The following is a 25,997-nucleotide window of genomic DNA, read 5'->3' as shown; positions in this document are numbered from 1 at the left end:
TCGTCGAGGTATGGAAACACCTGGAGACCCATGTTCCGGAGTGCAGCGGCCACCACCACCAGACACTTCGTGAAGACTCTGGGCGAAGAGGAAAGGCCAAATGGAAGCACTCGATACTGCAGATGTAGATGTCCCACCCGAAATCTGAGGAACTTGCGGGAGGCCGGATGAATCGGGATGTGAGTGTAGGCCTCCTTGAGGTCCAGAGAGCATAACCAATCGTTCTGCTCGAGGAGGGGATAGAGAGAGGCAAGGGTCAGCATACGGAACCGCTCCTTGACCAAAAACTTGTTGAGGACTCGAAGGTCCAAAATGGGCCGCAGATCGCCCGTCTTCTTCGGAACTAGGAAATACCTGGAGTAAAACCCTTGGTTTTGCTGATCTAACGGGACCGGCTCGACGGCCCGAAGCCGAAGCAAAGCCTGGGCCTCCTGGAGAAGAAGAGCGGTCTGCGTTAAGTTGGAAGGATACTCTCTTGGAGGGTGGTCCGGGGGGACCCGTTGGAAATGAAGAGAGTATCCCTCTCTTACGATGGTAAGGACCCAAAGGTCTGTGGTGATCGCCTCCCATCGATGACAAAAATGATGGAGACGACCCCCTATGGGAAAAACAGTGGAAGACAGAACGTCGGTTATGCTCCCTGGAAGAGAGTCAAAAAGGCTGAGTAGCCTTGGGTGCAGCCGGCATCTGAGGCTTCTGCTGAGTCTTTTGCGGAGGCTGTCTCTTCGCAGGCTGTCTCGCAGGCGGAGTCTGCCTCGGTTGATAACGCCGCTGGTAAATTTGAGGCGGTCTGGATGGACGAGACTGCTGAGGCTTCGGTTTAGGACGTAGAATAGACTGAAAAGACTTTTCATGGTCCGACAGCTTTTTAGTAACAGTTTCGATGGACTCATCAAATAGATCCGCTCCTGCACAAGGTACATTTGCAAGTCTGTCTTGGAGGTTCGGATCCATATCGATGGTTCGAAGCCAGGCCAGACGACGCATGGCAACCGAACATGCCGCCGCTCGAGCCGAGAGCTCAAAGGCATCGTAGGAGGATTGCATCAGTTGAAGGCGTAATTGGGACAGGGTCGCCACCACCTCTTCAAACTGGAAACGAGCCTGAGCATCGATGAAAGGAGTGAACTTGCGGAGCACCGGCAAGAAAAAATCCAAGTATGAAGAGAAGAAAAAGTTGTAGTTAAGCACTCGAGTCGCCATCATCGAGTTCTGATAGATACGTCTACCAAACTTATCCATCGTTCTCCCCTCTCTGCCCGGAGGAACGGAAGCATAGACTTGGGAGGGATGGGAACGTTTGAGAGAGGACTCGACTAGAAGGGACTGATGAGAAAGTTGAGCTCCCTCAAACCCCTTGTGGTGAACGATGCGGTATCGAGCATCCAATTTACTGGGGACTGCAGGTAAGGAATACGGTGTCTCAAAACAGCGCATGAAAGTCTGGTCCAGCAGTTTGTGTAGAGGAAGCCGAAGTGTCTCCGCCGGAGGATGAGGCAAATGCATGGTGTCCAAATACTCTTTAGAATATTTTGACCCAGTGTCCAAAGTCACATCCAAGTCATCCGCCATTTGTCGGAGAAAGGATGAGAAAGACAGTTGGTCCGCCAAGGCCGGCCGACGAGACGGGCTAGAAGACGTGGAAGCCTCCGGGTCCAGGGAGAGCTGAGATCGGCAGGGAGAATAGGAGGTAGATGGTTCCTCATACTCCGGCCCTTCCGGCTGGGACAAATCCGACGAGGAGTATCCCAAACGCTGCATCTTCTTCTGCGGGGACACCTCCGAATGACGTGAGGAGTGCCGAGAAGAGTGTCGAGATCGATGCCCCTCCCGGTGACGGGACGGGGAACGAGATCTTCTATGCATCGAGTGGTCCTTCGAAGCCTCAAAGGAATGGATAGGGCTTGATGCAGTGGATCGTAGAGGTGGCAGAGATGCGGATTCACGCAGCGCCACCCAGGTCTGGTATGGAGTGCGGAAGAACTCCTCCTGCGATGCAGTATGCCCAGGACTACGATTATCAGGAGCCGCCCTAGCACCCTGTTGTCGTGGAGGTGTGATGGGCTCCAAAGGTGGCATCTCAGGAAGGGAAGCCCTCCTGGAGGATTCCGCCGCCCTCCGCCGATCCCCCTCGTCGAGTAGAGAGATTGAGCGACGAGGAGGAGGGGGAGGGGGCGGACCGCCCTCTGAAACCGGGGTCGGAAGCTCACCGTGAATGTTGTTAATAAGCCGGGGTCCCATAGTGCGCATAAGCTCGACAAACTGAGCTTCTAGCAGGGAACGAAGCGAAGCCGATATGGAGGGATCCGCACCGAAAGGGGGTCCTCCAGTATGGTCTTCGCGTTCCTTCGTGGCCAAGTGCTTCTGCTTGCTAGCTTTAGGCACTTTGATGACCACCGGAGGAACAGTGGAAAGCGGTACCTGAACCGAGGAGACGGAAGCAGGCGCCGATGCTGAACACGATGCTGAAGCCGGTGTGAACGATGCGGGCTTCAAGATGGTCGATGCAGGAGTCGTCGATGCAGGTTTCGAACGGACCGGCGAAACCTCAACAGCCGCAGTAGTAGAGATGTCCTTGGCAGTCTCCATCTTGAACATCGACTCCCAGAGCAAGCAGCGCCGCTTAAACGAGCGCGCAGTGAGCGTGGAACAAGGCCGGCACGATTTCGGAACGTGTTCCGGACCAAGACACTGAAGGCAGCGTCGGTGTGGGTCCGTCAGCGAAATCGCACGCTGGCACTTGCTGCACTTTTTAAAACCGGTGATTGGTCGGGACATAGGCCGGAAAATCGACGCTGCAAGGTCGAAGCCGCTAGGCTGCAGCCACGAGGCCGGCCCGGCCGAACCGCCGGAAGAAATAATTTTAAGTTTTGTTTTTGTTTTTTTTAGAAAAATAAAGTAAAATTGAAATAAAATTAAAGAAAGAAACAGAAACGCGGGTAAATAGAAGGCAAAAACTGAATTTCAGTCAGCGCAGAATGAAGTACAAACTTCTCAGCTCCGCGGAAAGAAAAGAACTGAGGAGACACGCCCGGTACATCGGGCGGGAAGGCACTGGCGCATGCGCGGTGCGGGCATCTCGAAACTTCTAAGTTTCTTCAAGCAAGACATGCTTTCAAGATGTCCGTGTCGGGGCTCTGTCGGATGACATCACCCACTAGTGAGAATACCTGCCTGCTTGTCCTGGGATAATGACCGCTGTAGACCTGGTCCTATATTCTACTTTTGCCTCTCTTTTCTCCGTGCGCTTGTAGGAGAGAAACGCTTTTTTCTTCTCCTTAATGAGGTGCGAGATCTCCGCGGTGAACCATTGGGGTTTATTGTTTCTTTGTCGTTTATTTACTGATTTTATGAAGCGGCTAGTTGCTTCATGTATGGTTGATTTCAGTGTTAACCACTTAGCTTCTACATCATCGGTCTCCGCTTGGTCCTGCAGCGTCTGATGGACGAAATCTCCCATGCGTGCGAAGTCTGTGTCCCGGAAATTGAGTACCTTTGTTTTCATGTTTGATCTAGGGAAGCCTTTCCTAAGGTTGAACCATACTATATTGTGGTTGCTGGAGGCTAGCGTATCTCCTACTGAGACCTCTGAAACGCTTTCCCCGTTGGTGAGTACCAGGTCGAGGATCGCCTGGGCCCTAGTGGGCTCCTTACCATTTGTTTGAGACGTGCTCCCTTTATGGAGGTTAAGAGCCTCCTGCTACCGCTGGTTGTCGCTGAAAATGAGTTCCAGTCTGCATCAGGCATATTGAAGTCCCCTAGCAATACAGCTTCTCCTCGTAGAGTGATATTCTCTATGTCTTCAATTAATTCTGCGTCCATGTCTTCCAGTTGTCTTGGGGGTCTGTAAACCACACCTAGATACAGACATTTTTCTCTGCCTCTTGCCAGGTTTACCCAGAGGGACTCCCCGGTGTACTTGACATCTGTGATCCTGGTGGTTTTGATGTCCTCTTTAATGTATAGAGCTACCCCCCCTCCTAACCTGCCCTCTCTGTCCTGACGAAGTAGATTGTAGCCCGGTATAGCCATATCCCACCCATGTGAGTCCGTGAACCAAGTTTCAGATATTGCCACCACATCTAGGTCGGCATTCCTTATTTCAGCCTCCAATTCTAGAATTTTGTTACCTAAACTGTGTGCATTGACATACATGGCCCTCCATATCTTGTGTTTGCTAAGTCCCTGTGAGGCGTATCCTACCCGAGTCAGTGTGACTCCCAAAGAACTGTTTGCAATGTGGGTACTTACCTTGGACATGGAAGCGGAGTTTCGACTCACCTCATCAGGATAATTCCTTTCTGCACTAATATGTGAATGGGTACCCTCCCCCGACTTACCTAGTTTAAAGCCCTGTGAAGCAGGCGGGCTAGTCGGTGTCCGAAGACGTTCTTACCCCTACTGGTCAGATGGAGTCCGTCTGGTCCCTGAAGTCCTTGTAGCGCTTCCCCATGGTTTAGGAATCCGAAGTTCATATCCCGGCACCATCCCTGTAGCCACTCGTTCGTCCTCAGGATACGTTCATCTCTGGCTCTTCCCTTGCCTCTAACTGGGAGGATCGATGAGAAAACCACCTGCGCTCCTGTCTGCTTCAGCCTCTCACCCAGTACTCCAAAGTCTCTGGTGATGGTCTCCGGTGTGTTCCTGGCAGTGTCGTTGGTTCCTATGTGGACAAGAAGCATAGGAAAGTGGTCTCGGGGCGTGAGTAGTCTATCCAGACTGGTGGTGACATCTCGTATCCTGGCTCCAGGCAGACAGCAGACCTCCCTAGATTGCATATCCGGTCTGCAAATTGGTCCCTCGGTGCCCCTCAGCATGGAATCCCCGATGACTATTACTCTGCGCTTCTTTAGGGGGAGCCGGTCAGTTGTCCCTGGAGATGGAGCTGGGTGTTGGGCCTGCTCCTGTTCCTCATCGGCAGTTCCTTCCTGAAGAATCTGGAATATGTTCCGCAGGACGAGTTGAGGGATTGATGTATAGCTGCCCTGTTTGTAAGAAGAAGGAGAAGATGAAGAGATTGAAAAAGGGGGGGGGTCTCCTATGTTTGCCCGTGGAGGAGGTCACCAGCTGCCAGGAGTCAGTGCCGCTAGCCATTTCCTGTATCCCAATTGTTGGTTTCAAAGCTGATGATTTGGGTGCCTCGAGGATGGACTTGTCATGGGCCTGCTCGGTGATTTGGGACAGCTCCTGGACGACTCCGTCGATGTAGGCCTCATCCTCTCGGATGCTTCTCAGGCATATCACCTCCTCCCTGGGATCTGATCTTTGTTTCCTAGATCGCTAACTTTAATTGCAATACGTCTGATTAAGTGAAACATAATGTTATGTTATTTGCAATCTTATATCCTACCAAATCCTCTCAAAGTGGGGTTCTAGGAGGGTTACAAGCAGCATTTCATTACAGAGGAATTAGAAAGAGTCGTCGTAGTTCTACCAAGTTATACATGCTACTTAAAGCCTCTCTTTATTAAGCCACGCTAGAGCATTTTTGCACAGGCCGACGAGGCAAATGCTCCGACACTACACAAACTTAAAGCAGTGCTTCTGTTATTTGGTGAAAAATCTTAGCATATGAGCCAACACCATACTGACTTCAAAGCAGGAAAGTTACCACTGAGTTGCAGACCAAAGCACTTTGTCATAACTCTAAATACTGAATATCAGTTCATGTGTTACAAACTGTATGATGATTTAGAAAGTTCTCTATTTATGTCTTAACATGTGATTGGGAGGTATATGGTCAGTTCAGGAAGTGCTAGCTGTTGTAACTTTTTAACTCTATAATTACTCAATTGAAATGCTTATTTCAGAATAAATAGCTTAGATTTATGATCTGAAAAGAGAGCTAAGAAAAAAAAAGAGACAGTCACCGCAACAATCTGAAATACAGCAAACAGCGGAGACAAAGGGAAACAAAAAGATCAGAGGTATCCACGAATTTTAAAACCTGACTTTACTGGACTCGATACATGTTATTTTACCATGTGATATTATTATTTGTGATATTTTTTTATTATATATTTATCTATTTTACTCATTATTTGTTTTTATGTTGACATATCTAGACTTCTGATGCAAGCTACTTTAGCTGAAACATATGTTGAATCCAATAGAGTCAAGTACAGTGGAACCTTGGTTTAAGAGCATAATTCATTCCAGAAGCATGCTCGTAAACCAAATTGCTCATATATCAAAGCGAGTTTCCTCATAGGAAGTAAGGGAAACTCACTTGATTCGTTTCTTCCTCCCCCCCCCCCCCACCCCCGAGGCCACTGGCGCTGCTCCACCCCTTCCCGCAAATGCGCTATCCCCGAGAACCGGCATCCCCACCACCACTACCCCCCCTGCGAACTGGCATCCCCCGCCAGCCCAAACAGAAGCCTTACTCCATCTGGCACCAGCACGCAGCCCACAGGACATGTCGGTGAATGAAGATCATGCCTCTTGCCTGGGCCTTGAGCATCTGCGCATGCTTAAGGCCTTCTGGCTCTCGCTCTCTCTGAGATTTTCTCGAGATTCTTGGAGAGAGTGAGAGCCAGAAGGCCTTGAGCATGCACAGATGTTCAAGGCCCAGGCAAGAGGCAGGATCTTCGTGCACCGGCACATCTTGTGGGCTGCATGCCAGTGCCAGATGGGGGTAAACATAGAAACATAGAGTATGACAGCAGAAGAGGGCTGGCGGCCCAACAAGTCTGCCCACTCAAGAACCCTCCCTCCCTGGTGTACTCCTCTGTCATGCATAACCTTGCAGCACTCCCATCTGTTTGTCCCATCGACTTTTGAAGTCAGCTACACTACAGGCCTCGACCACCTAGCGTGGAAGTTTATTCCATCGATCAATCACCCATTCGGTGAAGAAGTATTTCCTGGTGTCACTTTGGAATCTTCCCCCCTTGAGTTTTAGCGGATGCCCTCTTGTCACCATGGGACCTGTAAGAAAAAATATTTCTTCCTCCACCTCAATTCGACCTGTGATGTATTTGAATGTGTCTATCATGTCCCCCCTTTCTCTACGCTCCTCGAGAGAATATAAGCGTAGTTTGGTCAGACATTCTTCATATGGAATGTCTTTAAGTCCTGAGACCATCCTAGTGGCCATTCTCTGGACCAACTCCATTCTCTTCACATCCTTTTGATAATGTGGCCTCTGTTTGGGCGGGCAGGGGATGCCGGTTCATTGGGGGGGGGAGGCATTCGTGAGCAGGGGGAAACAATCACGGGTGGGCGGGGGGAGCGATGCTCTCAAATCGAGTCAACTCTCGATTTGCGAGAATGTTTTGCTCGTCTTGCAAAACACTTGCAAACCGCGTTACTTGCAAACCAAGGTTTAACTGTATTAAAATTTATGGACACTTCGTGTCTTTGTTTTTCTTCATCTCTGCTGAGAGTGTGTGGTGCAGTAGTTAAAGCTACAGCCTCAGCACCCTGAGGTTGTGAGTTCAAACTCATGCTGCTCCTTGTGACCCTGGCCAAGTCACATAATCCCCCCATTGCCCCAGGTACATTAGATAGAATGTGAGCCCATCAGGACAGACAGGGGAAAATGCTTGAGTACCTGAATAAATTAATGTAAACTGTTCATAGCTCCCTTGGGAGAATGGTATAGAAAATTAAATCAATAAATTTGCTGGAAAGTGAGCTACTCATGCAATCCTAAATATTAATATAATCTATCTAGATGCTGGTAATGTTTCATCAGAGCTGCCAAGGGGGCAGGCCCACTCAACAGGAGATTCAGTGCCAGCCCCTACCCGGCCTATTGCTCCACCCAGACCCACCCATTCCTGTACCCCTGGCACAGCCGATTGGCAGCCAGATGCAAAAGGATTAGCCTCCTCATGCCAGGAAACCTTCATAAAACATCATTTCCAGCTGCTGCGGCACAGGGAGGTGATGTTTTATGAAGGCTTCCTGCCAAGGCAAGAGGAAGCACTCAGCAGGAGATCATGCCTCATGTGCAAGAGGCAACCTCCTTAAAGTAGGATTCTCCTGCTAAAAGCGGGAGACTTGGTGGGTCTATTTCATTATGCTATGGTATGAAATAGAGTTAAAATGGTAACACTAGAGTAGCCAAATAAGAAATACCCCTGATTTTAAAGGATTGTCCCTGAATTCAATCCCATGCCCATGACTGCCTCTCGTCCCTGATCCTTGTGCAGGTTGCAGTAGATGGCGTGAATACAAGGTAAACAGATCTTCTTTCTGTGTCCCTAGGAGGATTTTGACCTATCAGTAATAAGCAGTAGGGATCTTTTCTACCACCCACCCTTGTGAGGAACTTTGATGGAGACTGTTCTAATGGTGCTGCCTTTTTTTTTAATCCTCTGTTAACATACCAGTGTTCCATGGAGGCTCAGGAAGGTTTGTGACTTAATGCATGGAACAAAGAGGCAGCCAACTAGAAAAATAGGTAGAGAAGGGGAGAAAAATCACAGAGGTTGAAGGAAAAGATCACATGAAGGGGGGAGAGACGATGCCAAAAGGCAACTTTATAAGGAGAGAACAAGAACACAGAAAACTGTAGGAGGAGGTGAGAAGGAGAGAGATGGGAGAGCAAGAGGAGGTGACGGAGAAAACACGGAGAGAAAGAAGGGGGAAGAGAGCATAAGACAAGATGGGGAAGAGAAGGACAGAGGTAGAGATAGTACGGAAGAGAAGATGAGGAAAAGAAAGGACAGAAACTATGCAGAAAAAGGTGAGAGGAAAACATAGAAAAGGAGAGAGAGAAGAGGAAGAGAAAGTGAGAAGAGATGAAGAGGGTTAGAGAGTGCAAATGAGAGGAGGTCAAGGTCAGGGGATGCAGAAAAGAAGGGAGGTAGCGTGCAAGAGGACAAGATAAAATCCAGGGGGGATATGAAGAAGAGATGAAGATACCATAGAGACAGCAAAATGTAGCGTCAGAAAAAGTAGCCCCTGCCTCAGCGGCGTTCAACAATCTCCTCCTCTGCTATTCTGTCCAAAGACTGAAGGTGTTTGTAGGGGCAGCAGCATTGATTTGTAAAGATTCATGGGGCCCTGAGCACACATTCTTCTTCCAAGTTCTACTTTCCGAGAAGAGATGAGCCTGGGAAAGTAATGTGCACTCACAGCCCCACCATTTCACTTATAAAATACTGCTATTAACCTTCAAAACTAGACAAACAGGGCACCCTCACTTTTCAACGTACTCTTCGCTCATCTAATCAAAATCTGCTAACAATCCCATCACTAAAAATTATTAATACTATGCATAATAATATTCTCGGTTACTGCCCCCACGCGCTGGAATTCAACACCGGCTTACCTGCGAAAGATCCAAAAACAATGCTTTTTAAAGATGCCTTTGCAGTATGATTGACCTTTTAAGGACAATTTAACTGAACATTAGTCCATTCTCCGTGGCAATTATAGCAGCTCAGAAAAAAGGAAAAAAAAATATTAGTACCCCTTACCTCTTGTTTTCTCCTTAATTGTTCTTTCCTTTAACTTATTGTAGTTCTACCTTTTTCCTTTCGTGTCAGTTTGCTTTGTGAAATATTGTACTTGTCTTTATAGAATATTAATTAGCTTTTAATTTTAACATGTCTGTATTACCCTGTTTTTGCTTTTTATTGTAAAGCCACTTTGTAACAAATTTTTAATAAACTTGAAACAATCAAATACTGGTGCCACTATTGCCCTCATCAGGTCTTGAACAAGCCCCTACTTTAGTAAGATTAAGCCTATGGGGCAGAAGATAGGGGAGTTTGGGTTGTCATCCCCAGTCTTCTTTGGGTGGTAGAACAGCACCTCATCGCTACAGTTTCCTGCTCCCAGAGCCGCCAAGAGAAAATCCGGGCCCTGGTACAAAGAAGGTATAGCAATCTGCTGTATTGCTATCAAGAATTTTGTTAGTGGTTCTAAAATTAGGACAATATTGCTATTGTCTTTCCACTAACCATCAAGCCGTTTATAGGTCTCGAATCTCTCGAAAATGTAGACAAAAAGGCACGCGATGTCAGTGGGTCCTTTATGCCACAGGGAACTTTACCTGTGGAATTATTTCTTCCTATGCTGTACTGTAAAGTCTTCTGGTGAGAACACTCGTTGATAGTCACTTTCCCAAGTTTTTGTTTGTTGAATCTTATGTCACTCAAAAGTATTTTATCGTTGTTGCGCCGTTCTTTGTTTTAGTTTGTAAGGACGTCTTCTTCTTGAGACAACAACACATTTCGGTTTTCATGATGTTTCTTGGACTTCATTGGGCCCCCTTGAGCTTCATAGGCTCTGGAGCGATGTACTGGCTGCACCCCACTCTCCTCGGGCCTGCCTGCTCCTGACCACTTGCTCTCTGTGTTTGACTGACTGGGCATATGGTAACGAGCATGCATACAAACAGGGGGTAATGCTATAACAGGGTGCCTATGTGACATCAGTTCTATAAAGGAAAGTAGACGCTGGCACAACAGGTTAGATATCCAGTTATAATTTAGATACAAGCACTTATTCCATCCATGCCAAGTTCTCATGCCTATAAGACAGAGATATGCACATAACCTGTAGCATTCTATAAATTAGGCGAATAAGTGTTAATCCCACCCATGCTTTGCCCAGACTCTACCTATTTGTAAATGCGTATATATTTATAGAATAATGCTTAGGCAGAATTTTGGCATTTACACATATATAATGCCCTTATTCTAAAAATTTATGCATGTAAATGTTAGCACCCCTTTTATAGAATTACGCCCACAGAACTTCACCATTTGGCATTTTCAATGTTGTAAAACTTGCTGATAAGTCAAGTCATGAGCTTCAAATGTTCAGTAGGCCACACAAAACCTCCAGGGCCTCACTCAAAGTTTTCTAGTCTGCATAGATCTGAATACAGAAAAATTTGAGAAAACTGAAAAGCTTGAATTTGGTTAATTCGATTTTTTTTCCAGTGTCTAATTTTCCCTAACATTTTGTAGTAAAACGATCTTAGGTACTCGCATGTTTTGACTCAGTTTTCTCTAGGGTATTTGTCATAGATTGGAGGAGTGGCCTGGTGGTGCTGCCTTGGACCCTGGGCAAGTCACTTAACAATCCATTGCCCCAGGTACATGAGTCAGATGGTGAATCCAACAGGACAGACAGGGAGAAATACTTCAGTACCTGAATATAAACCACTTAGCTTATAAGCCGTGTATAAATATGAAAATAAATAAATTGGGACAAGACCAGCACTAACTGTATTTTCATGAATGAGGCAGGGTACCAGGATACTATTTGCATGTTTTGATTGACATCTTTTACCAGCTTGCTTTGCCATGGGTTTTATCATTACACTTTACATGACTACCATACAGGAATTATGCACACATTGCAAAAAGGCCAAAGAGAGGGATAGAGGGCAATTATATAACACTGTATCTAAAGGACTAGTATCAAATACTAGTATAACAGACTAGAAATGTATATATGATTTAGGTGCAAGCATGTTGAAAAAATACGACCACATTACCCCTGCCTTCCAAGACTCACACTGGCTCCCTGTACAAGCACGCATACTCTACAAATTCTACTGCACGCTATTCAGAGCCCTGAATGGCGATGGACCAACCTATCTAAACAATCACCTAACCAGGAACAACACATTCAGACCAAGGAGAACACAGGCCCCCTTCACGCACCCCCCAAAGGCATACAACGGAAGAAAATGTATGACGGCCTACTAGATCAACACATCTCCAACGTGCTGATCACAACATCCAACTACAAAGCCTTAAGGAGAGAATGAAAAACCAAATTGGGCAGGAAATTTGTCAAGTCAAATTAACCTTCTCAATATATCCCCAGACCCTAATGCTGCTTCTACTTATCTATCTTGTAATCTCACTGGGTATGCCCAAACCAATTCTTTTGTAATCCGCCTGGAACCGAAAGGTATTGGCAGAATAGAAGACGCTAATGTAATGTAATAAGGCTGGTACAGGTGCTCGTGTCTTAATTCTGGAGATATGTTTATAAATTATAGGGTTTGATAAGTTGCACATGTCTTGAGACCCGCCCAAGCCCTATCTAGACCCTACCTACGCGTACCTATAAAATATGCATTATGCAAGATATGGACTTATTTAGAGAATAGTCCTTAAGCAGAGCTGTGTATATGCATGTGTGTACATTTGCTTTTATTCTAATCATGTAGGTGTATAATTGGCATGTGAATGTCACTTTATAGAATTAACCCCACAGGAGTCATTTTATATGAAGTCACATAGGTGAGTACATAAGAACATAAGCAATGCCTCCGCTGGGTCAGACGGTAGCAGAACGAGACTTGGGGGTAATCGTCAGTGAGGACATGAAGTCTGCCAATCAAGTGGAGCAGGCTTCATCCAAGGCAAGACAAATCATGGGCTGCATATGAAGGGGTTTCGTCAGTCGTAAGGCGGAAGTCATTATGCCATTGTATAGATCCATGGTGAGGCCCCACCTGGAATACTGTGTGCAATTCTGGAGGCCGCATTATCGCAAGGATGTGCTGAGACTGGAGTCGGTGCAAAGAATGGCCACTAGTGTTCCCGCTAAGCTGCGCTGGCGTGCGCTGGCGCACAAAATATTACATCGCAGCGCACAAGTTTCTCGTCACAGCGCACACACGTGCTTGCAGGCAGGCGAGCTGGCAGTCCATGTAACGCGTCGCAAAGGTAAGGGGAGGCTGGGGGAGGAATCGGACGTCGGGGTGGGGGTGCGAGCAGGAAGGGGGGCGATCGGAAGAGGCGTACGGCAGATGGCAGGGCGGCGAGAGGAGAGTCGGGTGGGGGGGGGGAGTAACACCGGAAGAGAGCGGCAAATCCGGGCAAGGCAAGACTTGCAGAGGCGTACCTAGGGGGTGCGGGGGGTCGATCCCGACGGTCCGCTCAGCTCGCCAACAAGGAGAGGCAGCCGGACTCGCGTACGCTCCGACCGCCTCTTCTTGGGGATGATGATGAAGATATTGATGATATCTAACTTGAGTGAAGAATTGATTCCATTCCAGTTTCACAACAATTATTCTACAACATATTGAGTGAACTCTTCTCACTGAAGGCAAACTTTGTGCCCAATAAAATGGTTTTCAATATTTTGTTTTAATGTATTTATACTTTTGTGTAGAAGCTGGAATTGATAGATTGTCTAGAAATTGAAAGCATCAAACGTATTGTCTTCTGGACTGTTTTTAATTTACAGTTTACACATATGGATGTAACAGACATAACTACATTTGTTGTAAAACATTTATTAAGATATCATTTCATCCCTACAATTTCTGTAGACTGTTTTAAAATAAATTTGAGTTTTTCTGGTAAAAAAAAAAAAATAAAATAAAGAATTTTGTACTTTCAAGAATTAATGCGTTGTTTTGTGTTCTTAAAAATATTATTTAACGTTATTTAATTTAGCGTGTAGGCCTAAAATTCCTTTGAATACCTCGTCCTCATGTATCAGCAACTTTGACAACATATTTATTTGGCTCATAACTTGCTGGCGCCCGATATTTTTAGCTCACAGTGAAAAAAGTTTGCTCACAACACCCGCCCGCTTAGAGGGAACACTGGCCACCCGGATGGTCTCGGGACTCAAGGATCTACCATACGAAAAACGGCTTGACAAATTACAGCTATACTCGCTCGAGGAGCGCAGAGAGAGGGGGGACATGATCAAGACGTTCAAGTATCTTACGGGCCGCATCGAGGCGGAGGAAGATATCTTCTTTTTCAAGGGTCCCACGACAACAAGAGGGCATCCGTTGAAAATCAGGGGCGGGAAACTACGAGGTGACACCAGGAAATTCTTTTTCACTGAAAGAGTGGTTGATCGCTGGAATAGTCTTCCACTACAGGTGATTGAGGCCAGCAGCGTGCCTGATTTTAAGGCCAAATGGGATCGGCACATGGGATCTATTCACAGGGCAAAGGTAGGGGAGGGACATTAAGGTGGGCAGACTAGATGGGCCGTGGGCCCTTATCTGCCGTCTATTTCTATGTTTCGATGTTTCTATGACCTGAGGTCCATCGTGCCCAACAGTCCGCTCACGCGGTGGCCCAACAGGTCCAGGACCTGTGCAGTAATCCTCATATCTATACCCCTCTATCCCCTTTTCCAGCAGGAAATTGTCCAATCCTTTCTTAAACCCCAGTACCGTACTCTGCCCTATTACGTCCTCTGGAAGCGCATTCCAGGTGTCCACCACACGTTGGTTAAAGAAGAACTTCCTGGCATTCGTTTTGAAACTGTCCCCTTTCAACTTTTCCGAATGCCCTCTTGTTCTTTTATTATTGGAAAGTTTGAAGAATCTGTCCCTCTCTACACCCTTCATGATCTTGTAAGTCTCTATCATGTCCCCTCTAAGTCTCCTCTTCTCCAGGGAAAAGAGACCCAGTTTCTCCAATCTCTCAGTGTATGAAAGGTTTTCCATCCCTTTTATCAGATGTGTCGCTCTCCTCTGAACCCTCTCGAGTAATGCCATATCCTTTTTAAGGTACGGCGACCAGTACTTGACGCAGTACTCCAGATGCGGGCGCACCATTGCACGATACAACGGCAGGATAACTTCTTTCATTCTGGTTGTAATACCCTTCTTGATTATATCTAGCATTTTATTCGCTCTCTTAGTGGCCGCTGCGCACTGTGCCGTCGGCTTCATTGTCATGTCCACCATTACTCTAAGTCCCTTTCTAGGGTACTCTCATTCAATATGATCCCACCCATCATGTAGCTGTGCCTCGGGTTTCTGCTTCCCACATGTAATACTTTACATTTCTCAACATTGAACTTCATCTGCCATCTCGTCGCCCATTCATCTAGTTTGTTCAAGTTCCTTTGCAATTCTTTGCAGTCCTCTTTTGTCCGAGCTCCACTACGGTAAATAGTTTGGTGTCGTCTGCAAATTTTACTATTTCACACTTTGTCCGTTTCTAGATCATTTATGAATATATGGCTCTTATACTGTAAATGCCAACTGGTGTAAAAGTCTATGCTTTGCTATGATGGGACAAACTCTGCCAGCAGGCATCTATAGAGCACTTAGATTAGCATCATGAAACCCGAAACGTGTTGTTGTTTCAAGAAGACAAAGAATGGCGCAACAATGATAAAATACTTTTGAATGGTCAAGATGCACATGTAAACTCTAGGAAAGGTATAAATGTCCGTGCCTGCAATATAGATACAATTTCTGCCATTTAGATTAGTATTTTATTAAAAAAAAAAAAAAAGGGGGGGGGACACACCTATTTATCTTTATAAAATTGGCTTAACATAGATGCCTGAAAATGTGTTTCCTCTAGGTACACCCTTATGCCTGCTAGAGACTTGTGAATGCAATACAGCCTTGTGGCAATGGCCAAGTCTCCCAATGACTTCTTTTTAGATTCAGTAACGTTCATGCTAATCAGGTGATGCTTTGTGAAATATCACTTAACAAACAGAAAATAATAATTGCTATAGCTTCAGTGTGGTGCAGTGGTTAAAGCTACAGCCTCAGCATCCTGCGCTGCTCCTTGTGACCCTGGGCAAGTCACTTAATCCCCCCATTAGATAAGATTGTGAGCCCACAAGGACAGACGGGGGAAAATGTTTTGAGTACTTGAATAAATCCATGTAAACCACTCTGAGCTCTCCTGGGAGAACAGTATAGAAAATTGAATAAATAAATAAATTAATGGTCTGAGCTGGAGTATAATGTTTATTCAAATGTAATATGTCACTCAAGCTCACAACAGATTTAAGCAGTTACAATTCCAAACAAAAATGTAAGCAAATGACCTCCATAAAACAAAGAGGATAGACCTAATATGACACATACCAAAATAGTGATTTAAATTTCAAACAAATGGTGTGTCAATGACCCTTCACAAGTTAACTTCAATAAATATGACTAATCTTAAAGATTTCTTCACTTAAGTCCTGCTGGAACCCCTCCCCCCCCCCCAAGATTTTTAGAAGGGCCTTAAAAGATTTGAAATTAGCTTCTAAATGTAAGGTTGTGGGTCTTTTTTTGGGGGGGGAGAGAGTGGGGCTGGTTCCGTAAGGATGAGGCCAAGTAAAAACTAGAAATAAATACTCAAGGATTAGGGCCCAAATATATCCCTTATTCACTAGTGTGGGGCTTGTTGCCAAGTAAAAACTCCCATTTTACCCTTTTTAAAGTTGGCTTTACTAATCTAGGCCCCCCTTTTATCAAACCCGCATTAGGGTTTTGTATCGCAGGTCTGATGCTCATAGGAATTCTACGAATGTAGGAGTTTTTCCCTCAGTGGCCTACAATTAAAAAATCCTAACATAGCTTGATAAAAGGGGGGTCTTATAGTCCTATAAAGACCTAAGAGCTCTGGCTGGTGCCTAAGGAATTGTTAGGGAGTGTAAATAATCTGGGGCTGAGAATAAAGTGATTCGTGAGTCATGATTAGAACCTTGAAGTGAATTCCATAAGAAATAGGTAACCAGTGGTTTGTAGGAAACGCAGAGTGATATGATAAAACGTTTTCTTATGGCCCAATTATTTTATTTATTTATGGTATTTCTCTACTGCCTATTAATTGTCTAAGTGGTTTATATTTAGGTGCTCAGTCATTTTTTCCTATCTGTCCCGATGGGGCAATGGAGGATTGAGTGAAATGTCCAGGGTGAGACTTGAACCCACAACCTCAGGGTGCTAAGGCTGTTTTTAATTATCTTAGATTGCTCTTAGAAATTACCATGTATATCCCACTACAGTTATCAAGCTTTGACGTCAAAAAGGCATAAATCAGGGTATGGAAAGCATACAACGATCTAAGGCAGGGGTCTCAAAGTTCCTCCTTGAGGGCCGCAATCTAGTCGGGTTTTCAGGATTTCCCCAATGAATCTGCATGAGATCTATGTGCATGCACTGCTTTTAATGCATATTCATTGGGGAAATCCTGAAAACCCGACTGGATTGCGGCCCTCAAGGAGGGACTTTGAGATCCCTGATCTAAGGGGACAGTTCCATTTAGGCGCCCCTAAATATGTGTAGTCGGAGTCTATTTTATAATGGCATCTGGGTGCTCAGATTCCTTTCTAGAATACTAGTGTAAGCTAAGAACCCTGGGATGGATATTCTTGTGCAATTTGTCCAAATCTTTCAGAAGTATAAGTTCACTGGAAAATTTACATGCAATCTGCAGAAATGTTTCAAATTTTTGAACCAGCTGTGGAAGTTTGAACAGATTTTAAGTCTTGAGTAGGTCTTTTTTTATTCCATCAAATCTTCAGAAATTCACCTTGACTCTTTGGAAAATCCAGAGCTAGTTTCATGTAAGCATGCAAATCCAAAAATGTTACCAAAAAGCACAGTTACTTACCGTAACACGTGTTATCCAGGGACAGCAGGCAGATATTCTTGACTGATGGGTGACGGCACCGACTGAGCCCCGGTACAGACAATTTTAGAGTGATTGCACTCTAAGAACTTGGAAAGTTCTGGTAGGCCGCACCGCGCACGCGCGAGTGCCTTCCCGCCCAACAGAGGCGCGCGGTCCCCAGTTATGATAAGCCAGCTAAGAAGCCAACCCGGGGAGGTGGGAGGGACGCAAGAATATCTGCCTGCTGTCCCTGGATAACACCTGTTACGGTAAGTAACTGTGATTTATCCCAGGACAAGCAGGCAGCATATTCTTGACTGATGGGTGATCTCCAAGCTAACAAAAAGAGGGATGGAGGGAAGGTTGGCCATTAGGAAAACAAATTTTGCAAAACAGATTGGCCGAAGTGTCCATCCCGTCTAGAGAATGCATCCAGACAATAATGAGATGTAAAAGTATGAACTGAGGACCAAGTAGCAGCCTTGCAGATTTCCTCAATAGGAGTGGAACGGAGGAAAGCTACAGATGCTGCCATTGCTCGGACTCTATGGGCCGTGACAGAACCTTCCAGTGTCAGTCCGGTCTGAGCATAACAGAATGAAATGCACGCTGCCAGCCAATTAGACAACGTACGTTTAGAAACAGGACGTCCCAATTTATTCGGATCAAAGGACAGAAAGAGTTGGGGAACTGATCTGTGGGGTTTCGTACGCTCTAGATAGTAAGCTAGAGCCCTCTTACAATCCAAAGTATGTAGAGCCTGTTCCCCAGAATGAGAATGAGGTTTCGGAAAGAAGACAGGCAGAACAATGGATTGGTTGAGATGGAATTCAGAGACAACCTTAGGGAGAAACTTTGGATGTGTACGCAGAACCACCTTGTCATGATGAAAGACCGTAAAAGGTGGATCTGCAACTAGTGCATGTAGCTCACTGACCCTCCTGGCAGAGGTAAGAGCAATAAGGAAAAGTACCTTCCAAGTGAGAAACTTGAAAGGAGTGGTAGCCAAAGGTTCAAATGGAGGCTTCATTAAGGCGGAAAGAACCACATTGAGATCCCAGATAACAGGAGGGGCTTTAAGAGGTGGTTTCACATTGAAAAGACCCCGCATGAACCTGGACACCAGGGGATGAGCTGAGAGAAGTTTTCCATGGACCGGCTCATGAAAAGCAGCAATGGCACTGAGGTGGACTCTGATGGAAGAAGACTTAAGGCCAGAGTAAGACAAAGAAAGCAAATAATCCAACAATGTCTCCACTGCCAGGGAAGTGGGATCAAGATGATGAAGAAGACACCAGGAAGAAAATCGTGTCCACTTCTGATGGTAACATTGCAGAGTGGCTGGTTTCCTGGAGGCATCTAGAATGGAACGAACAGGCTGAGACAAAAGAGTATCATGAGAGGTCAGCCCGAGAGATACCAAGCTGTCAGGTGCAGAGACTGGAAGTTGGGATGTAGAAGGGTCTCCTGATGCTGTGTAAGCAGAGAAGGAAACAGTGGAAGAAGAAAAGGTTCCCTGGAACTGAGTTGAAGTAGAAGGGAGAACCAATGTTGCCTGGGCCACCTCGGAGCAATCAGAATCATGGTGGCTCGTTCCCTCTTGAGCTTGAACAAGGTTCTCAACATGAGAGGCAGAGGAGGGAAAGCGTACAGGAACAGATTGGACCAGTCGAGGAGAAATGCATCCGCTGCCAGACAGTGAGGAGAGTAGAGTCTGGAGCAGAATAGGGGCAGCTGGTGATTGTGAGGAGCTGCAAAGAGGTCTATCTGAGGAGTGCCCCATTGAGCGAAGATAGACTGTAGAGTGAAAGGATCGAGTGTCCACTCGTGAGGCTGGAGAATTCTGCTGAGCTTGTCCGCTAAGGAATTCTTTTCTCCCTGAATGTAGATAGCTTTCAGGAATAGATGGTGATTTATGGCCCAAGTCCAGATCTTCTGGGCATCCTGGCACAAGAGGCGAGAGCCCGTCCCACTCTGCTTGTTGATGTAGTACATCGCAACTTGATTGTCTGTGCACAGCAGGAGAACTTGAGGAAAGAGAAGATGTTGGAAGGCCTTGAGGGCATAAAACATCGCTCTGAGTTCCAGGAAATTGATGTGATGCTTCTTTTCCTGGGCTGTCCAAAGGCCTTGAGTTTGGAACTCGTTCAAATGAGCTCCCCAGGCATAAGGGGAGGCATCGGTGGTGATGACTAGTTGATGAGGAGGTAGATGGAGCAGAAGACCTCTGGAGAGATTTGAGGATATCAACCACCATTGTAGAGACTGACGAAGAGATGATGTGACAGATATGTGACGTGAGCAAGGATCCATCGCTTGGGACCACTGAGTAGCTAGGGTCCATTGAGGAGTGCGCAGGTGAAGACGTGCGAAGGGTGTGACATGAACTGTGGAGGCCATGTGACCCAAGAGTATCATCATTTGCTTGGCAGAGATGGAAAGTTGTAGAAGCACCTGCTGACACAGATATTGAAGCGTTTGAAGACGGTTGGATGGCAGGAACGCTCTCATGAGGACTGTGTCCAAGACAGCTCCGATGAATTGAAGTCTCTGAGTGGGGATGAGATGAGATTTGGGTAGATTGATCTCGAACCCCAGAAGTTGAAGAAACCTGATGGTTTGGTTGGTGGCCAGGAGAACAGTCTGAGATGAATTGGCCTTGATTAACCAGTCGTCCAGGTAAGGAAAGACCTGAAGGTGGTGAGATCGTAGAAAGGCAGCCACCACAATCAGACATTTGGTGAACACTCTTGGAGAGGAGGCAAGACCGAAGGGAAGCACCTTGTATTGGTAATGACAACGATTGATCATGAAGCGTAGGTACTGTCTGGAGGCCGGATTGACCGGTATATGAGTGTAAGCTTCTTTGAGATCGAGGGAACATAGCCAGTCGCCTTGATTGAGAAGAGGGTAAAGAGTGGCCAGAGAAAGCATTTTGAATTTCTCTTTTACCAAGCATTTGTTGAGATCGCGAAGATCTAGAATGGGTCTTAGATCTCCTGTCTTTTTAGGGACTAGAAAATAACGGGAGTAGAATCCCTGCCCTCTCTGATCTAGAGGAACTTCCTCTATAGCGTTCAGAAGGAGGAGGGATTGAACCTCTTGAAGAAGGAGGGAAGACCGAGGAGTGTTGAAAGCAGACTCTCTTGGCTGACTTTGGGCAGGAGGTGTCTGAAAGTTGAGAGAGTAGCCGTGGCGGATGATGTTGAGGACCCACAGGTCCGAGGTGATGATTTCCCAACGGCTTATGAAATGTATAAGGCGTCCTCCTATGGGCTGTGGAAGATGAGTAGAAGGAGGAAGATTAGCTATGTCCAGGAGAACCAAGTCAAAAGGGTTGAGTAGGTTTTTGTGAAGGGGGAGGTTTCACCTGCTGCTGTTGCTGAGCCTGTCTAGCAGCTGGTCTTTGTTGTCTCTGATGTCTAGGCTGTTGTGTAGTCTGTGGCAGAGGACGAGCCACAAATCTTCGTTGGTAGGCCGAGTGCTGACGAAAAGGCCTGGTAGGTGGAGTTGCTTTCTTAGTTTTAAGAAGAGTGTCCCACCGAGTTTCATGAGCCGAGAGCTTTTGAGTAGTGGAATCCATGGAATCTCCAAACAGCTCATCCCCCAAACAAGGTGCGTTGGCTAGCCGGTCCTGATGATTGACATCGAGTTCGGAAACTCGAAGCCAGGCTAGCCGTCGCATGGCTACTGACATAGCTGTGGCTCTGGAGGTCAGTTCAAAAGTGTCATAGATTGATCTGACCATGAACTTACGAAGCTGCAAAAGAGAGGAACAAGTTTGGTGAAAAACAGATTTCTTCCGGTCAGGGAGATATTTCTCGAAAAGAGCCAGATTTTGTATAAGCTGCTTTAGATAGAATGAGAAATGGTATGCGTAATTTCCTGACCGGTTGGCCAACATCGCATTCTGATACAGCCTTTTTCCAAATTTGTCCATGGATTTACCCTCTCTGCCAGGAGGGACTGAAGCGTACACACTAGCCCCCTTAGACTTTTTGAGTGTGGACTCAACTAAAAGGGACTCATGAGGTAGTTGGAGCTTGTCAAACCCAGGAATGGGAATGACTTTATACAAAGAGTCCAACTTGCGGGGAGCTCCAGGTACAGTTAAAGGGGATTCTAAATTTTTATAAAAGGTCTCTCTCAAGATGTCATGGAGAGGTAACTTGAGGTATTCCTTTGGAGGCTGGTCAAAATCCAGTGCATCTAGAAAAGCTTTGGATTTCTTTGACTCAGCCTCCAAGGGGATGGAGAGAGAATCACACATTTCCTTCAAAAAGGAAGAAAAAGAGGACACATCTGGTCTAGAGGAAGGTCCCAAAGCAGAAGGGTCCTCGTCACCAGAGGAGCATTCCCCTTCAGAAAGAAGAGGATCCTCTGAATCACCCCACAAATCAGGATCTCGAACTTGAAAACTCCGGTCCCGAGATTCTGGTGTGGAGGGTTCTAGGTGACGAGATTTGCGAAGCGATTTCCCTGACCTGATCGACTCGGTACCGGGAGATGTCACTGGATGCACCGGAGCCGAAGTCTGTACAGCCTGATGGTGAGCTCTCGGCTCCGGTGCAAGAACCGGCATGGAGACCGAGGAAGCAGATTGTACCGGTACCGACAAAGTGGAAGCGGATAAAATAGGGCGTTCCACTGTCGGTACCGGTGGCTCAGACCGGACCGGAAGGCTCGGTGCCAAGAGTGAAGGAAGAAGGTGTTGCAACTGTTCTTTAAGCTGCACTTGCAGAACAGCAGCTATACGCTCTTCGAGTGAGGGCACCGGTACCGCCTTTTTCTTCTGCGGTACCTGCGGTGCTGCTCTACGCCCCGAGGATGAGGAACCCGATGTCGAGGGGCTCACCTCTATTGGGGCGGAGCGCTTCCGTGGGCGCCTCGAGGTCGGCAGGATTGGGCTCGCTGCCACCGAGACCGGAGGACGCTCCAACGGGGAAGGCTTCTTAGCCGGCTTACCTGAAGGAGTCGACGCCGACGCGGTATCGCGTGGCATCGATGAGGTGGGTGCCGACTGCGCCGGAGCCGATGCCGGTGTCGTAGAGTCAGACATTTCGGCACCAAAAAGCAATCTCTGTTGGATGTGACGATTTTTCAGAGTTCGCTTTTTTAAAGTCGCACAGCGGGTGCAGGTAGACGCTTGATGGTCGGGACCAAGACACTGTAGACACCAATTATGTGGGTCAGTGAGTGAAATTGGTCGTGCACACCGCTGGCACTTCTTGAACCCGGGTTGAGGGGGCATGAATGTAAAAACGGCTTCAGCCAAATCGAAGGCCGAGGCCTCGATGGTGGCAAAAGGCCCCGCCGGGGCGAATTCGAAAAAAGAAGAAAAAAACAAATTTATTTATTTTTTTTTTAAAGAAAAGAAAATAAAGAAAAAAGGAAGGAAACAATATTTCCTTAACGAGTTTACGCGAGCGGGAAGAATCAAAAAGATTTTCTCACAACGGCCGTTGAGAGAAACGCGTCTTCTTAGCTCCGCGGAAACTAAGAAACTGGGGACCGCGTGCCTCTGTCGGGCGGGAAGGCACGTGCGCGGTGCGGCCTACCAGAACTTTCCAAGTTCTTAGAGTGCAATCACTCTAAAATTGTCCGTACCGGGGCTCCGTCGGTGCCGTCACCCATCAGTCAAGAATATCTGCCTGCTTGTCCTGGGATAATCTAGTTTTTTAGGAACTTGAACCTGCTTTGTTTGGCTTAGTAGCAGTGTGATATACTTGCTATATGGAGATGAGCCTTTGTCCATCTCTATTTACATGTCTTCATTAGTTCTTCTCTCGAATACTGCAGTTGTGCTAGTTTTCCGTTGAACGCTCCTTGTTATATTTGAGATATTGATGCTACTCACTAAATGCTGTCCTGTTTTTTGTCTTACAGTAAGTCACAGTCTTTGACAAACGCCTTCAGCTTCACCGAGTCATCCTTCTTTCGATCAAGTCAGAATGAAGATGAAGCCAAGGCCGAGACAATCCGAAACCTGAGGAAATCATTTGCAAGTCTTTTTTCTGATTAGTCAAAAAAGAGCCATTTCTTAGCCCTGAAATTGGCATGTTTCACTCAGAGCCTACAACAATTAGAAAGCCAGTGGTTATTTAGTCTCCTGTGACCCTAATGTGGTAATTGATATCCTTCCTTTACTGTTGTATTAAGCAATATGTAAAACCTATAAATGAACCATCGGTGGAATAAATTTTTTTGTAAGCAAGCTAACAGGATGAAGGCAGGAGGATATCAATAGAGCGTCGAGCTTAATATTGAAAGCCCTTAACTGTTATATTGTGGCCTTATTGTGTACTATCATATCCAGATCTTCTTTGAAGGTATTGTACATTGTTGGGATGCTTCACTTGGGTCAGAGGTCCTCAAATTCATTCTTCTAGGGTTGCAGCCCAGTTGGCTTTTCGGGATCTTTTTCTACCGGGTCATTTGCATGCAAAAGAGACAGTATATGAAAACTGGTATCGTGCATATTCATAGTAGAAATTCTGAAAACCAAATTGGTTTCTTGATCACAAGAACCAGTTTTGGGGATACATAAAACAAATCTGGATGCATAGTTTATTTAAACTTGCTATACTGCTTTTCTGTTACATAGAAACATAGAAATTGACGGCAGATAAGGGCCACGGCCCATCCAGTCTGCCCACCCTAATGACCCTCCCCTGCCTTTACTTTGCGAATAGATCCCACGTGTCGATCCCATTTGGACTTAAAATCAGACACGCTGCTGGCCTCAATCACCTGAAGTGGAAGACCATTCCAGCGATCAACCACCCTTTCGGTGAAAAAGAATTTCCTGGTGTCACCACGCAGTTTCCCGACTCTGATTTTCCACGAGTGTCCTCTTGTTGTCGTGGGACATCTGTTGAACAGGTCTAGACAATAAAGGGAATGGGGGATTTGTATACTGCCTTTTTGTCACTTTGGCATTTCAAAGTGGTAGGCAATGGAGGATTAAGTGACTTGCCCAGGGTCACAACCTCTAGGTGCAGAGGCAGCAGCTCAACCAGTGAGCCACAGCCCTTCCTAAAATGTTTGTAGAGAAGAACGTCAACGTTTCCAACAGGACAAACCATGCATCAAGAAACACTCAAAACAGCAGAAATATATGACTTAGGAGACAGTATATGAAGCACTTTCATAATAGATATCCTGAAACCTGACTGGTTGTGGGATGACCAGGACAAGACTGGGATGCCCTAATTAAGTTGCAAAATGCCAAACCTTACTGTGCACCACTGAAAAAGTGAAAATACAAATTGGTTAATAGCAAACACTTTTTGAAACAAGAGAACTAAGTCCTTATTATCCACATGTATATCAGAATTTAAAGAAACTAGAAACTGCCCCTAAGCTAGCTGGTAATCAGCAGTGTAGGGATTAGCCGGGGATGGGTTTAGTACATCAGTAATTGTGGAGGAAAGAGCGGGGTATACAGAGTTTGTTTTGGACCTTCTAACTTGAGAGGATGTGTGTTCACCCCAGTTTATTTTATAAACCTCTTGGGAGGGCTGTCAATGTTTTGTATTACAAAAGTATAGCGTCAACTTACATTGTCCATCACAAAGAGATAGGGCTGTATGGATACAGTATGTTTGTTCAGTTTTGCTTTGCTACTTATATATTTCAAGAATATACATTTGAATGCTTTTAATAAACAGATAGCATTTTGGGGAACCTTGATACATTTCTGCAAACTATTGCTTAACTTCTAGTAATCTTAAAAGAAATTTTAACCCCACCCCACCCCCCTATTACAAAACCGCAAAAGCGATTTTTAGCGCAGGCCAGTGTGCTGAATGCTCTGCGCTGCTCCCCATGTTCATAGAGTTCCTATGAGCATTGGGAGCAGCGTACTGGCCTGCGCTAAAAAAACATTTTTGCAGTTTTTTTAAAAAAAAGGGGGGGGGGTTTAAAAGGACAGTTTTGAAAAACAGTTACTCAAGTATATTGGCCTTTCTGAAAATTGCAGAATTTGCATACTTTTTAGTCTCCTTTTTTTTCCAGGTGCATATTTAAGATGAGAAAGCAAAGTGCATGCACTAAACTAAATTTTCAAATCTGTACACATCTTTTCCTCTTTGCCATCACTCACAGAAAAAAAAGGGGCAGAGTCCATGAGTATTTGGGGTCTCTGAGGACCATATTCTGTAAACGGCCCCAAAAGGTAGATCATGCCTACTGGCACCTAACTTAGGGCTCCATTTATCAAGGTGCGGTAGGCGGTTAATGCGCGTTCAACTGCCTGCCGCACTAATCACTAACGCCGCCATTGACGAGGCGTTAGTTTTTAGGCTTGCCGTGGGGCTTAGCGCGTGATGAAATGTCCAACGCGCTAACCCCCTTAGCACACCTTGATAAAAGGAGCCCTTAATTTCATTAATCAGCTTTAACTGGCGCAGTAATTGACCGCACCATTTAAAACTGATTAAAAACTCATTTAAAAAAAGAAAGCACCGGAATCGCACCTATAGCATGGTGCCTAGCGGTGCTAGGCGTGACTCTCCAAAAAACTTAGGTGCCAGAAAGGTAAGCCTTTAAATCCCCGACCTACATTGCTATTTTAAGTGCTATTTACAAAATCTGGGCAAACAAAAACTATAGGAATGGGTTTTCTTTGAAATGGCCTCTGATTAACCGTATTTATGAACAAGCAAATCTGACCAAGTTCAGCATTTT

General features: G+C 45.9%; 1 protein-coding gene across 1 annotated transcript in view; it reads left to right on the top strand.

Moving 5' to 3' along the window:
• Positions 1-23,975, top strand: part of SYN2 (synapsin II) — a 502,630-nt gene extending 478,655 nt beyond the window's left edge. Inside the window, exon 14 of the mRNA XM_033926098.1 lies at positions 23,196-23,975. Coding sequence (XP_033781989.1) covers positions 23,196-23,331 — 136 coding nt within the window. The 3' untranslated portion in view covers positions 23,332-23,975. The remainder of the gene's footprint in view (positions 1-23,195) is intronic.
• Positions 23,976-25,997: the final 2,022 nt, after the last annotated feature.

The sequence above is a fragment of the Geotrypetes seraphini genome, chromosome 17, assembly GCF_902459505.1.
Source record: "Geotrypetes seraphini chromosome 17, aGeoSer1.1, whole genome shotgun sequence".
In the NCBI taxonomy this organism is placed as follows: Eukaryota; Metazoa; Chordata; class Amphibia; order Gymnophiona; family Dermophiidae; genus Geotrypetes; species Geotrypetes seraphini.
Note: the sequence above shows the minus strand (reverse complement) of the source record. Positions and strands in the feature narration are given on the sequence as shown.